The 16,098-nt window shown below is 39.2% G+C and overlaps 1 protein-coding gene across 4 annotated transcripts in view; it reads left to right on the top strand.

Moving 5' to 3' along the window:
* Nucleotides 1-16,098, top strand: part of PLEKHG1 (pleckstrin homology and RhoGEF domain containing G1) — a 521,486-nt gene that overhangs the window by 474,994 nt on the left and 30,394 nt on the right. For all 4 annotated transcript variants that reach the window (XM_065732026.1, XM_065732045.1, XM_065732035.1 and 1 more), the window contains one exon: nucleotides 15,448-15,548. In XM_065732026.1, the coding sequence (XP_065588098.1) occupies nucleotides 15,448-15,548 (101 nt within the window). The remainder of the gene's footprint in view (nucleotides 1-15,447; nucleotides 15,549-16,098) is intronic.

Genomic DNA, 16,098 nt, shown 5'->3' on the forward strand with positions numbered 1-16,098 from the left:
GTCTTTTTGTCTTAGAAGGATATCATGGTTGTCAGATATAACTTCCCCTTGATGAATCCATGATGGCTACCCCCAAATTACCTCTGTATCCTTCATAAGTCTGGAAGTGATTTCTCGGGTTAGTCTATACATGTGTATACAAATGTTTCATTAATGTGGACTGTATGAAATTACATGTAGGATAGGATGCATAGTACTAGAATCCAACTTAATTCATTAAGAGTTTGCTTAGCCTAGCACTTTAGGAAGTTTCTCAGCTTGTGTAATCCCCAGAATATATAGAGTTAGCATGCTCAGCATAAAAACTACGGACAGACTGGGTGAAAATAGAACTTCACCCCTTTGGGTGATTTCACTGACCAAATGTTAAAGTAAATAAGCTTTATTTATTATTTACATATAAATATGTAAAAGACATAAACTTACATTTGCTTTTGAATATCCAAATGGTCTTTGTTCTTAAGAGTACCAAATTTTTGGATTGATATAGAAATCAGCTTCATAAGACATTGCTAATATGATCTTTATTTGATGCTGGAGATCTGCTGAAGTTCTCCAGCTTTCTTTTAACTGAAGAATATCATTGATTTAGAATGAGCAAGAGGAGGCTGTACAGACACAGTTTGGGCTCCCTATGCTTAAAAACAACTGTTTTTCTAGCCAGTACAACCATTTTCTATGCAACTTGGAGAAACAGTTGAATTATTATTTTCAGGAATGCTGCTGTGATTCTTGCACAGGCAAGCATTGTAAGAAGGATAGACCAAACTTTTCCATAGTTTGGTCTATTTTATCAGATGATCTGTTAAGAGTAATTAAAATTTTGAGTTAGTACAGCTTGAAGCATGTTTTGGGCAAGTTTACGAAGAGAAATTGGATACTTTGGCTTCCTGCTTATGTCATGCTGACAGGTGTACTGGTCAGGGCGAAACCCACAGACTTTCTCCTCTTCAGGACGCAGCCTTGCATTTTCGAATAGCAGTTCAGTTAAAATATACAGAAACCTTATTTAGAGTCACTTACTCAAGCAACTTCTTTTTTATCCTGAGTAAAAAGCTTCCCCCGTGTTTATAATAAAACTTGGTATTTTGTTCTTGAGGTTCATAGAAATTAAAAGCCCATATTCAAGATTTGTACAAATGCTTTTAGCTGTAGAAAATGGCTATACATGGCCAATTTACTTTCATGGTGATATGAGCCTGTTGAGACCATCTAGGTCCACTGGATGAACCTCAGATATTTGATATAAGAATCATTTCATTAAAATAACGTCATTTAAAAATTGCTGGCATTTATACAAACCTGTAACTAAAGGAGAATGAAGCTTTGTCAGTGTGTTGGTTAAGCTTCAGGAATCTTGAACTGCATCTGTAGTCTGGGAATCTTCTTTTATGTGTATGAGTATCCATACCCTTTCACTGGAGACATGACATATTTTTAAACTATCCTTACTAGACCAGCTGAATTCTGTCTTCTCTCCCCGTTATCTCCTTTTCATACTTTTTGTCCCATCTTTCCCTTCACTTTCTGTTTTTAAACTGAAGATTCCTCAATTAAGCCTTTTTATTCAGAAAATCTTTGTCCTCTGCAATCTTCTGCCTGCAGTCTTCCCAGTCATCTGTCATAAATCTTTTCTCTGTAATCCCTTTCTTGTCCCCAGTCAGTCCATATTGTCTCATTTCCTGATGTGATTTATCACTTTTTGATCTTTCTGTTTTCAGTGTTCTGTCTTTTCTGGCTCCAGACCTCTCCTTACAGTCCTCATGCCTTGTCTGAAGACACACTCAAATAGCTTGTCATAGTCTTTTTGCCAGATCTAGCGTAGTTCTTCTCTAAGAAAAGCTCAGCTTTTCAATTGGATTTTCTGTTCTTCTGACATCACTTTCATCACTGTTCCTAATTTTTTTTTGCCTCCTAAATTCTGCTGACATCAGTCTCCACCTCCCAGTGTCCATCAAGCTTTTTTTTTATTGTTTCTCCTTCTTAACTTTCTGTAGGACTCTGTTGTGTCTCCTTTGTCTTGGAAATGCATAGCATACTTCATGACATATATAGTTTGCAGAAGGTCACTGATACATAGGAACAATCTTTTCCTGGTCTTTCTTCAGAGTAGAACTAGATGTGGCTTGCAGCATTGTACAGTGGCATTTGTGTGTTAAGACCTAGGGAAAATGGAGCTGAAACAGATGAAGGACCATTGCAAAAATTTCCCATTGTGAAAATGTGAATTTGAGAGGTTTCACTTCTCACCGCTACATACTTTCAACTATGGGGAGGTTTGTACAGTGCCAGCAAAACTCATGCTCTCTGAACGAAGTCTCCATTATGCTTCAGTCTGCTATAGAACCTCCTTGAGATGCAAGGGGATGTTTCCTGCCCCTGCTAGTCAGCCTTGAGGTGCTTCTTGCAGCATAAAAGTCAGCAGAATTTCTCAACATGAGCAGAAAAATTTGTTTTCAATTCTTTCAGAAAAGTCCAGGGAGAATGCTCTTTCTGATATCTCCTGAAACAACACAACAAAGAGGCAGGCTTCTGAAATGGATACCTTCAAGGTGAGCAAGTCTGACAAAGTTATGTCCCTTTTGTGCGACAGGGAGAAGCCTGGCAAAGATTAGTACTGGATGTTTGCTGTAGAAAATGTTGTGGCACCAATGATTAGGGGAGGCTCTTCTGGGAGGAATCAGTATCGAACTAAGTTTCCTGTCTCTGCATTTAGAGTACATTTCTTCCTACATTTTAGGCAATTAGTTAAACCAACAGCTCTGAAGACTGCGCTGTGCTACTTCTTGATAATGCCAGTAAAAGCAACGCTGCTTGTGCATTGTGTTGTGCACAAAGAGAAAGTTAGTTTCTCTTAGGTTGGAATCGTGATGTAGATAATGAAGCTGCAAATATTTGTTCCCACGTTATACTCTTTCTTTGAAAACTCTTTTTCTATGGCTGCTGACGTACATGCCTGAGGACAGTACCTTTGGATTTCTGTTATCATTTGCATGTGAAGATGTTATTGGGAGAGTACCTTTATTTTGCAGTACAGAGTTCTGGCACCCACCAAAAAAAGAAAAGGTTGTTGTTAGCAGCACTGGCCTTTCTGACATTTCTAGATGAGAAATTTCAGAGCACTTCAGTGGAAAGTTTATTGAAGACTATAGAGAAAGTAACTGTGATGTGAGAAGATATACTGATCCCTCCTGTGCAAGTAACCTTAGTTTTATGGCACTGTTCTAATTAGCAGGCATTAATAATAGTATTGTGAATTGTTCATCACTTTTGTTTTACACATTATAGGAAACAATGTTGTTTGGTCTCACAACTAGTTGCTGATTATTTTTTTGGGGTTTTTTTTCCAGTTCACTAAGGCCAGAGGTTAGTGTATGATATCACAGAATCACAGAATTGTAGGGGTTGGAAGGAACCTCTGGAGATCATCAAATCCAAACCCCCTGCCAAAGTAACTCCCTAGCCCAGGTTGCACAGGTAGGCATCCAGGTGGGTCTGGAACGTCTCCAGAGAAGGAGACTCCACCACCTCTCTGTGCAGCTGTGCCAGTGCTTCATTGCCCTCACAGTGAAGAAGTTCCCATACAAATTTGTGTGGAACTTCCTACACAGTTTGTGGCCATTTCCCCTTGTCCTATCACCACACACTGCTGAGAAGAGTCCGGTCTTGTCCTTTGCCTCCTGCTCATTAGATATTTATAGATGTGGATCAGACCCCAACTGAGTAGTCTTTTTTCAAGGCTTAATAGACCCTGGTCTCAGCCTTTCCTCATAAGGGAGGTGTTCCTGGCCCTTCATCATCTTTGTAGCCCTCCACTTGACTCTTTTGAGGAGCTCCCTGTCTTTTTTGTACTGGGGAGCCCAGAACTGGACACAGTACTTCAGGTGAGGCCTCACCAAGGCAGAATAAAAGGGGAGGATCACCTCCCTTGACCTTTTTAATGCACCCCAGGACCCCATTGGCCTTATTGGCCACCAGGGCACACTGCTGGCTCATGGCCAACCTGTCATCCACCCAGGTCCCTCTCCTCAGAGCTCCTCTCCAGGAGGTCATCTCCCAGTGTGTATTGGTGCATGCAGTTATTCCTCCGTACATGCAAGACTCTACACTTCGTTATAAGGATGCTGTTGGAGACAGAGTCAATATGCCTTGGTGAAATCAAGGTAGACTACATCCACTGCTCTTCCCCCATCCACCCAGCCAGTAGTGACATTATAGAAGGCTACCAGGTTGGTCGAGCACGACCTCCCCCTGGTGAACCCATGCTGACTACTCCTGATGACTCTGTGCTTTTCCAATAGCCTGGAGACGGCATCCAGAACAAACTTCCACCACCTTTCTAGGAGCAGAGTGAGGCTGACTGGCCTGCAGTTTCCTGGGTCCTCCTTCTTGCCCTTTTTGAAGCCTGGAGTGACATTGACTTATCAGTGATTGTAAAGCAGAGCAGAAATTGGGGCAGAGTGGCTGGAAGACTGTGCAAGAAATGGACCTGGGGGTGCTGGTTGACACTTGGCTACACATGAGCCAGTAATGTGCCCATGTGGCCAAGAAGGCCAGTGGCATCCTGGCTTGTGTTAGAAATAGTGTCACCACAGGAGTAGGGAAACACTACTCAGCCCTGGAGAGGCACATCTTGAGTACTGTGTTCAGTTTTGGGCCCCTCTTTTCAAGAAAGACACTGACAGAGAAGAGCAATGAAGCTGGTGAGGGGTGTGAGCACAAGTGTTATGAGGTGATGGGTACATTATTTTTAATCAGTTTAGTTTAATTTCATCATGTATAGAATGATGATTGTGAGAAATGCTCTCCTTTGTGGGACCGGTTGCAGAGCCTGTTGAGACATTCAGTTTAGATTTAAAGCAAAACAGTAGTGTTCAGAATTAGATTATTTTTCCTTTGAAATTTCTGTTGCCATGGCTTTAATTTAAATCCAGAATCATTTTTGCTCATCAGCTATGCTGTTCTTTCTGACTAGGAATTGATCGTTAATGCCTAAAGAAAATTAGGGTGAGCAATTTATTTACCTGCAAGACAAACATTCTGATGATGACAGTGATATTTTTAACTGTGATTAATATTTCATATCCTTCTGAGACAGTGAACTTTCCCACTGATTCTGTTTCATCCATGAAGAAAGAGCTGTGTCAAACTCTGATTGACCTCCTCAGGGACAGCAAGGCTTAAAAGCCAGGGAAGTTTTGCGATATGATAGCTGAAAGAAGCTAAGTTGTGCTTGACTATCTTGATGCATATCTAAAAGGCCTTCTTTAAGTCAGTAATGTTTATCCAGCTGTGTCGGAGAACTTCAGTGTTGTGTTTTGATCCTGAATTTGCTGTTTGCAAATCAAGACCTTTTTTCCCACTGGAGTCTGTTGAAAGAAGAAATATGTAGTAGAAACATGGGGTATGTTACCAACCAGATGTAAACAGCTGTTCTGGCTACCTTGGAGGAATAGTTCATCAGATTTCTTTCATCTGAGGCAGTAGGACTATCCAGTTTTCCCAGTAGTTTTCTTGCTACCTGAATGTGAGCCATCTTAAAGCAACCTAAAGTGATGGAAGTATGCAAATAATTATTCACATTTGTACCTTAAATAGTTTTAGATGAAATTATTTCTGAAACTCCCAGATCTTGAACAAAAAAGAAAAGAAAAGAAAAGAAAAGAAAAGAAAAGAGAAGAGAAGAGAAGAGAAGAGAAGAGAAGAGAAGAGAAGAGAAGAGAAGAGAAGAGAAGAGAAGAGAAGAAAAGAAAAGAAAAGAAAAGAAAAGAAAAGAAAAGAAAAGAAAAGAAAAGAAAAGAAAAGAAAAGAAAAGAAAAGAAAAGAAAAGAAAAGAAAAAAAGAAAAGAAAAAAGAAGAAGAAAAAAAGAAAAGAAAAGTCAAACCCAAAACGTTGGTGTTTTTTGGACATGTGATAATGATTCTGGGCTTTGGAAAAAAATGTGATGGTTGTAAAGCAGGAGCATGGAGTTGTGAACAACCAGAAGTGACCTAGCTGACCACTTATATAGTGAAAGCGAACTGCTTACATTGTGACTGGAACAAAGAGGTGTTCGTGTACTAACTTCATACAAAATATGCAAAGCCATGATTAAATATGTGGATGTGTTTTTTTTTTCTTGGTTGCATTATCATTACTTACTCTTATTTCTGCTAGTAATATTAGTAATATTCATGAACGTTCTTTATTTAGCACACTCCTGAATATTTGATAGTCACTGGATAAAATGTCAGCATTGGCCTATGTTTTCTGCATCTGAACTTTGCATCCAGCTCTTACCTTAGACCGTAGAAACTTTTTGGGACAGACCTTCAGTGTATGGCTGGGACTGTATGCATCATGACAAAACAAATGCAAAGCTGTAACTTTGATTGTTGCAGGTCAGAGCAAAGGACTGAGTTATGCTGTGGTTAAAAGAAATGCCTGTAAATACAATTGGCCTTTTCTAGGTTGTAGGTAGAAGATGAGCAGCAGAGATTGCTGCTGTGCTAGTGAGATGAAGAATTGCTGAAAAGCCCTTGCAAATGTTACTGTAGTCCTCTTGCAGCAGTGGGTGTATCACTTGACTCTGCTCTCGTAGCCTCCTACACAATTTCTAACTGCAAATGAGTATAGGTTAAATGGGGATAGTTAATTTCCTGTTGTGGAAAATTCTATTGTTTTCTTTTGTAGGGGGAAAGTAAGGAGAAGGTGTAGTTAAATAGGGAATGCATGGTTTAGGAGTGTGGGTGGTCTTCAGAGGATCCTGATTGTGAAACTTCATTCTTATAGCTATACTAAGGCTGGAGCTTGAGGTTGTGTTACTCTTACATGGCATGAGTAGAGCCCTTGTGTAATTTAGAAAGTTAACCTCTGTCCTACGTTTGCCATTTGCTCTCTGGTGGTTATGGGAAGCTCTGAAAAGCAGCATAGCATTTCTGGGCAAGCAAGTCTGAGGAGGCTGGGTAGCACAACTAGGAGAAGTAGGTCGGAGCTGAGTTGCATGGGAGAGGAAACACAGTTTAAACCACACCTTTTTTTTTTTTCAGAAAGGTTGGGCTTTCTGTAAAGAAATTCCAGAATTTGGAAGTGATATCTTAAACTGAAACAAATTACCGAGTCTGCACTCAGACTAGAGTTTCTGGAATCTTAATTACTTACTAGTGCCATTTTTTTTTTTCCGGTCCATGAAAATATTTGACCACCTTTTAGTTTGCTATACCAACATTATTAAATATTACTTGTCAGTGGAACATGTTCTTCAACTAATCCATGCTCCTTAAACTTGGAAGCTTAACAAACTACATGGCACTCTCTCTTTTCCCTTGCATCAATCCCATGGATTAAGCTGTGTCACTGGTTGCAATTTTTTGTGGCTTCGTGAGAAGACAATTTTGCAAGTAGGATACTGTCTTAAATTTTCACTTGCAATCCACCCACTGATATGACCTTCCATCTAATTGTATGTCATTGATAAAATCCATCCCTAAGTCTGGGAATTATGTTGTTAACGAGGTTAGGATGTTTTTAGGATGTGTGCACATTTTCTCTGATATGCTGGCTTTGCCTTTAAATTCTTCAGAGAACAAGCAGTTTCAGTTTCCCTTCTTGTGTTTTAAAATTAACAATTCTCTTCTGGAATGTATCATTTAATTTTTTTGCAAACATATCAAGATCTCCTTAAAAATTATAACATTCATTTTCCTTATGAACAGGGGTAAGTTAGTGTAACAGTAGTCTACAAGCGTGTAGCCTTCTTTTCTGGGTGGCTCAGGCATTCAAAGGCTAAAAATGTCTTACAAAATTTCTGTGCCTTGCTTGTCTCTGTCTTAATAAAGTTACAGTCAGGCTATGTAAGCCCTGTTGTGAGTATTAATGTAGATATCTTGAAGAACTTTGAGATTTATTAATATATTTTTTAGAACTAGTAATTATTGCACATTTTAAATGGTACCCTTTGAAAAAAAAAAGCACTAGGTTATTGAACGCTGCTGCTTATCTTTTCTGATGATGTCATTCCTCAGTTGTAGCCTTAGATACAGAAATTTGTAAAGTACCTACTTAATCTGCCTAGTGACCCCAAAGTGTTTGACATCCTAATTGATAGTTAGTGCTTTCATTTAGTTGTCTTCATTATTGTATGTTTTCTTCTACATTTGCTCTTATCTTTAGGAAGCGGGTTAGATTGGGGCCTCACGCTGCTCTTCTATGACGTGTTAGTTAATTACTGATAGCATTTATTATTGTCCCATAAATTCCATCAGCTCTCTGCATTTACATCTTATTGTATTTCTGAGTAGCAATTCTCAGTACCAGCTTCTGGGCAAAATTCCTGTAGCTGTGATTTGTCAGTTGATGATGGCTGATATATGAAGATAAACATAGAACGTAGTTTTAATCAATGGGTTACAACTTCAATAAGTTAGTGTGCTGAAGAGTATAAGTGACATTACATATGAGTTTCTGTTCCCAGTGGCTTACCCATATCATCTTTACAGATGATGGATGATTTAGGGGACTTGTCTGTGCATGATCCATGAATCCCAGTTTTGTATTATGAGTGCTTTTAGTCTACCTCTATCAAATTACATGTGCCTTCAAATTGACAGCCTGCCTTCCAGGGTGTCTTTTTAGGGAGGGAAATTTTGGCATGAAATACCTGCAGTTGAACAGAGTAACATTACTAAACTGTGGTTGTATTTAATTCAGGCAAAAAGTCACTTCTGCTAAGAAGGCATAATCCGTGAAATCAGGCCGTCCTTGAGGCCTTGCAACTAGATCTCCTGATTGCTGCATTGTTGACATTGATATGCTCTAGAAGTTTTCAGACTTTGTATACAGCCTCGTGCTTGCTTATGCTCTACACAGGCACAACTTCTCAATGATATCTAAACCAAAGAGCGAGTGTATTTTACTGGTGCAAGTCACAGTGGCAGGAATCAGAAATTCCTCACTGCTAATTTTGTCTGACATATACTCTCTCTGTTGCTCTCCATGCATGCAGAAGAAGCTAAAAGAACCTACAAGATGTCATTATTTCCAGTCCCTAGTATATGTAAATGATGCTGTGTTGTAATATCTGTAAGGTGAGGGAGGAAGCCATGCTGGTTGTAGAAAATCCGTTGCTTGCTTGTGAACAACTACACATAAAAAAATATTTTATTCTGTAGCTGGAAGTTTAATTGATGAAATGATCTGTAAGTATTGGATTATGCAGACTCCTAACCTTGGAAGATGTATGGAAAAGTCTTTCTTGATCATGTTACTCTGCAGTGTTAAACAGTGGAAAGAAAACCGAAATGTGCTTCCCTATTTATAGTCTTCCTTCATATCGTGTTCAAACGAGTGCTCTCTCACCATCAATCTTTGCCCTTTATGCATGCAGTCAGTGGGGTATCATCTTACTGGATCACGATGCTGGTTTCATTGCTGTCTGTAGGCTGTGAGCCTACTGCCTGTGCAAACTGGCTGCACAGAGGAAGCCAGCTGTAAGCAAAGGTGAACTTGTACAGCTTCCACCACCACCTGCATCCATGTGGTGCTTGGAGCAAGGACTGATGTCAGCAAGGCAGCATCCTCCCACTTCATAGACTGCTGCTCTGACTGGAAATAGGAAAGGAAAGATGTCACAAACTGACCCCAGTAACAGATTGTATAAAATATGGGAGTTACTTCAACCACTTGTTTTCAGAGACTTGCTCGCATGTATTCTCCTAACCCTTCTCCCATGATGGCAGGGTTGGGATGCTGCTGGAGTCTAGGTGGCTGTGTGAGGGCCCACAGACAAGCTCTGGAGGAGCTGAATTTCCCACAGGGCAGGGCTTTCTCTGCTGGCAGTGTCAAGTGGAGATTTATGTTCAATCTACTGGGGAATGTAAGAGGACTGGGAACAAGGAATAGGAGAGGCACAGGACCTGTTCATGCTTTGGCCCATGTGAGGATTTTCAAGCTTCAGATATCAATAAAAAAGAGAGCAATAGAAATAAATAAAATCTGCACTTTCTACTTACAGTAGAAGTTGGAAAGGCATACTCAGAAATTTCATTTTTTATTCAATTATAATTTTGCATGTAGAGAGCCTATATAGGGGACATTGCAAGCATTTTTAATGTTTTTTTTTTTTTTTAAGTTTGATTTACTGGTAACGTCTGGAGCAGAAATTAAATAAAACTGGCTTTTTTTTTTTTCGTTGTGGGCTTGTTTGTTTGTTTTTGTCAATCAAACAGAATCTACAGTTAGAAGTATTCCTATTAGAAAAATGTAAGTCTTCAGCTGTATTAGCCTACTGTAAAACAGCATGATTGTGCTGCTTACAACCTGAGATAATGGGTGCGTTTCTCATGCGAGATGGAGATACCTGCTGATAGCTACCGAATTCTCACTGACACAGGAAAAAGTTACTCCTCTCTTTGTTGAATCAGTGCTGGCAATCTTTTGAAACACAGCTGCTTCTTATTCTCTGCCCAAGGAGCTCTGGAAGCAAGAGGTTAAGGGCAATAATTATCTTGATGAGTATAAGTTTCTGCTTTCCAAGCAGGGGCATGTCCAGCTGTCTGATGAGGGTTTAAACTGGCAAAGGCCGGGAGAGCAACTGAGCAAGCATTTGCACTCATAGAAGAGAAGGATGATTTCAGTCAAAATGAAGCTGCCTTACAGATGGGAGATAAGTAAGGCTCTTTAAAGAGAATGAAGAGACAGATTATAGAATACAAATGGAATGGAAGAAAGTAGTTAGAAATGTGTAAATTTTGGCTACATTAAAAGTTTTACTACAGATGTACCCAAGTAAATCACTGCAGATTATGAGACCCGCACTAAAATGTTGGATTTGTCTTCTTCCATCACTGAAGAGAATTGTAATAATGATAATCTTGACAAAAGACTTCGATATGTCATGGAAATGGCTTTGATTTAAATTTCTGAGTCCTTAGCCAGATACAGCCGTAGGAACAAGGTCAAGAAGGCAGTGTATGTATTGTTGACAACTGCACCTTAATTTTGCAGGTTACAGTTGTGCTTTCAGTAATTAGGAAGAGCTGCAGTCAGTTGCCTTGACTGGCATTCGGTGTCTTGGGCCACCTGTTGTGGATAGTATACTATTCTCCCCCTGTAATGCATTTAGACAGTGCTGCTGTACATTTCAGATATACCTGTGAATGAAGAAAAATTATAAAAAGGAATAGAAAAAAATCAGGCAAAAAAGACACTGCTACAGATTATAATTACCTCTGTAATGGGCAGCGTGAAGTATCTTACAGCAATTACTCTGTTGTGCAATACCTCAGTGTTGTCCTGGCTTTAGTTTTGTTTTGGTTAATTGTGACTCTAGCTAGCATGCTACAGATAGGATCCAGTTTGTGTCATGTTTTTTTTCTGGCCTGCAGCATTTTCCTCAAAGTAGTATAAGAGCATTGCATAGGCAGCCCAGACTACTGGAGCACATCAGAGGCTCCTCTTGTGCTTGACCATTTGATCTGTGCCATTTGCACCTGTGCTGGATAGAGGGTACCTGAGCCAAGTGCATGCCCACACGTTTGATATAGCATCTAGGAGAAAGAGTTACTTCACTGGTATTACAAACCATGGAAATACCTGAAAATGGGGACTAATGTTACTGCACTCCCAGGATTTAGGTCCAGCTTGATTTTTTATTGCATGTTTGTCCTGCTGCAGCACAAAATCCTGCTGACATTTTGATAAGTACCTGTTTCTTTGTTGTTGTTTATTTATTTAAATGTTTAGAGTTTTGTGTGCATGCCTCTTGGTAAAGATGTGCGTACACAACAGCACTACTCTTCAGACTATTTTGCTTATCTTTGATTTCACTATATATGCAGAGTTCTGCTTTGTAGAAGAAGTACTAGAAACTTTCAGAGTATATATGTTTTTTGGAGGGCAAGAAAAATATTTTACAAGATAATGCGGCTTTTACCCCAGTTTTTAATACTACAATTAACGTTACCAGTTTTAAGATGTAACATTAACATTACCATGTTGTTCTCTGACTTATTGTTCAGTTTGTATTTTGTTTTTAAAGCTAAAAGCAGACCTGTTTTCAAGGGAAGACCTTGGTGTCAAGATGAAAACATTCCACATGAGTTTGCGTTTATTTTCTGAGCTTTTTTCTGATCCTGGAAAAAATAATCTGTGAAGAAATTTTTGCTCATTTTGTTCTTTTCTTGACAGTTTTCTCTCATTTCCAATTAATATGATTATTGTTTTATCCTTTGAGGTTAGTGTTGTCATCATTTTGTCCTTCTGGAGCTCTTCCTTGGGTGATTAGGGAGGAGGAGGCAGTTGTCAGATGTAAAGCTTCTAGCAGACATTCTTCCCGATCAATTCGGTGTGATGAAAGACAAACTGGGAGTATGTCAAACTCTGCAAGGAAGGCAGAGCTGTCTGGCAAGACTCTTCTAGTTGTTGGAGAGATTCAGGAAATAGGGTGGAAAAATTGTGCAACGCTATTAGTGCAAACCTTGCTCCATAAATCAATCTAAGGAGACTGGCATTTATTTTTGTTTCTTCTGTAAAGTAAGCTAAAAGTTTTGCTGTAACTGCAGAGAGGCAGTAAAATGCTGGCAAAGGCAAAGGTTATAAACAAATCATTCAGTGCTGACAGAGGCTCCGTAGATGATGACTAGAAGCAAATAAAGCAAATAAACCCAGTGCTCTGTTCCGATAAATTTCATTGATTTCTGCACTGTGTCATTACAGCTGCAGCTTGCCCTGTTATCTTGTAGCTCCAGACCTTTCATTTTGGCTTCAGATGATAGCAGCTGTTGATATGCTGCAGGAGGTTGCAGTGACTACTATGGGGGTAAAGTACCATTTACTTAGAAATAATTAGGAAAAACCCCATGGCTGGTAGCTTTGATCTCCCATTGTTGTCCTTGCGGAGGGCTATATGCCGATAGTGCTTCAGTTTCCTGGATGAGTTCATGAAGCTTTTATGATGGCCATACACTCTATAAAGCAATATAACCCACTTGCTGTGTCATTGCAAGCCGTGTGCTGCTGCACCGTGCTGGAATGCATCGGACTGCCTTGTGAAGAGCATCCTGCCACACACATGCATGGTGGCCTGCCGGCCTGCTGCTGGGACTGCTGCACACGGGTTGTTCAGGCCTAGCCCGTGGCATCTGCTTGCACCTTCAGTAGTGTGACTGTAACCATCAGTCTGTCGCCTCAAGTCAGTCACATCAGCACTACTGGAAAGTTAAAACATGAAAGCAGTCCCCCAAGCCTCAGTGTCTTCCTAACAGTATGCATGAGATGTAAGGTACTTCTGAATCCCAAGCATATTTAACAAATAACTGGCACCTTTTGCTCTAAGCAAGCAAAAACCCAACCATTAATTTCCAGTTTGTCTCTGTTCTGATGCTGGGAGGGGAAGGGGCCTGAGCTGCAGTCCTGGGGAACGTTTTGCAGCAGGGAACGCAGGCTGTGGGTGTGCGATATAACTTGATGCTGGCACATGCTACTGGAGCCCTGGAGAATGGCCAAAGCACCTGCAGGCTTTTTCTTGGCAGGAGCATTAGAAAGTTCCTGGTTCCTTATTTCTAACTAAGAGAAGATTAAGAAGAATATATGTATGTGGAGAAAAACTGGGATGAGAGGATGAAAGGAACACAAAAGATCACGCTTATAAAACTGTCCACAATACTGGAAAATAAATGATTCTGAACTATTTATTGCTTTGAGGAAACCCAAGCTCCATCTATTCACATGAATGAGGAATTCCTCTTCATCTAATAAACAGACTGTAAGGAATTATTTATTGTGAGATTTCCATTCCTCTGCAGCATCCTAAATCACACCAACTTGCTTCAGTGCCCTGAAGTGCTCAAATGTTTTCAGATGTTCACAGCTTCAGTGCCACTCTTCTGTTCTTTGCTGTTAAATGTGGATTTGCTATTAGTGGGGAGAAAAAGTTATTTATTGCTGTCACTGGAGTAGTCCTGAATCTATCATCTACTTCTGCATTTGACTAATGTACTACATGCTGTAATCCCATCTGCCTCATTTTAGTCATTTGCAGCTTCTGAGTGTAAAAAAAAAAAAAAAAAAAAAAAAAGCCAACCAAAAATTCAGGCAGTCGCAGGGATGCTTTTCCAATGACTTATTGCACAAACATATTTCAAGCACAGGCCTGGACTACAAGGTTGAAAGAATGTAGAGTACAGATGTCCATCAGAGAGGAGATGTGATTGCTTTCTGAGACTTTCTGGTGGTGATGAGAGGAGATTTAATTGGAGGTAAGCTAATACCAATTGTGGATTATTGAGAAGTAAGATTAGGACCTATGACTCTGCTGACTATGTCTCATTTGCACAGAATATGTGCTGGAGATTTTATTTCATAACCTTCCTTATAAGGGCATCTAAAATCCAAAGACAAGATCAATGGCTGATCCAAACTCTTTTACTTCATTGGATTTACATGGAATAAATTGTGTCCTGTGTATGCAGTATTTTTTCCTTTGTGACTCTGTACACAGTTACATCTTAGAAGCTTTCATGGTCTAGTTGACATTTTGCAGGGTTTCTTCCTTGCAGTGCGGTGGAATGTTATGTTGCTTTTGGTAGGTTGCCACACTACATTGTCTGATCCCAGGCAAGGGATTTTATTTATTTTTATTTCACATTGTTTCAGCTGTTTTCACTTTTCCTTTATTGTTTTTCGTCCTCCAGCAGAATTTCTTCATGTATGTGACAGCCCATTGGATTTCTTGGTTTATGAGCTGAAGTTGGTTAAAAAACCAATGGATTTTTTTGCTCATTGAGGAAATTTTAACACTGTAGGAGCAATGGGATGAAAGGCGATGCTCTGGGACCTGATGTCTTATGAAAATGGGGGAAGATATGGGAAAATTTTCTGCTAGAACAATGTTGATATGATTTTTATAGCTCTCTTATCCCTATTCAGTTAAAATCACTGCATGAGATACTCCTGCACTTTTTTAAAAGTAAAAGCAAAATCTACATTGTTTTTTTCAACTATAGTTAAAAGAAAAATTACTTAGTGCTCACTTTTCTGAGCCCATGTTTCTTCCATGCTTACTGTTCTTGATTTCTTAGGTTTTCTGTTACTAAGATTTAAATAAGTGATGGTTTTTTTTTGTTTTTTGTTTTTGTCTTTGAGCCAGTTAAATGATCAATTAAACCATCACTGTGAATGAAATCTGAATGCATTTTTATGTCAGTAGCAAGAGAGCTGTTGACTGTCCAATCTAAGGACTATAACTTAGCCTTCAGTCTTTTGTTATTGTCTTGGTTTCAGTGAACAGGTAAGTACTGTTACCTTTCATAATAGAATGACTGTTCACAGAGAGACTACTGAAAGGTTTACTGTAATAATAATGTGAAACTGATATGGAGGAACTCATCTTGTACAATAAGAGGTAGCTCCATTTACTGATTTAGAAAAGGAGGAAATGTCTAAACCGATCCTTCTCATTTCTCTTGTAGGATTACCTCGATTGTATCACTGACCAATCCAAACTGTCCCTGGGGACTGAAGAGCGATCAGCCTTGTTTGGTAACATACGAGATATCTACCATTTTAACAGGTAAACTGATCTTTAACTAAATGAAAGTGGGTCAATAGCCTGTTTTAATGGGGAGGGAGCAAATCAAGCTAATTTTATCATTTTAACGCAGTCAATATAAATACATATAAATTGAAAAATGATATTTCTCTGATTTTCAGGGTAGACTTACTTTAATCAGATTTTGTAGCTGTTGATTAAATGAATCAAGTTTGTTCTTCATTTACGGTTTTTGATTTCATGCTGGCTATTTCCATAAATATGTCAAACCTGCTCCATGTCGCAGAAAAGCCTAATGCAAGACTACAATGAATTATATTCTTCTTTTACCAGAGACCATTCCTTCTACATGAGATCCTTTTGTATATTGCTATACATCTGACTTTTGTAACAATTCAAACTGCTGGACACTTCATTAAATAATTTATCAGAAGTGTATTCAAGTATGTTTCCGTTTGTTGAACTTTTTTGTTAGGTAATCTGTCAGCCTTCTTGGAAACTCTGAAAACAGAATTCTAGCCTATATTGGGAACTTGAAGTAAAATTTCTCTTGTTTCTGTAATTGGTTCCA

This window comes from Cyrtonyx montezumae, unplaced genomic scaffold, assembly GCF_038088225.1.
Source record: "Cyrtonyx montezumae isolate F1298 unplaced genomic scaffold, pur_monq_1.0 scaffold_0, whole genome shotgun sequence".
Lineage (NCBI taxonomy): Eukaryota > Metazoa > Chordata > Aves > Galliformes > Odontophoridae > Cyrtonyx > Cyrtonyx montezumae.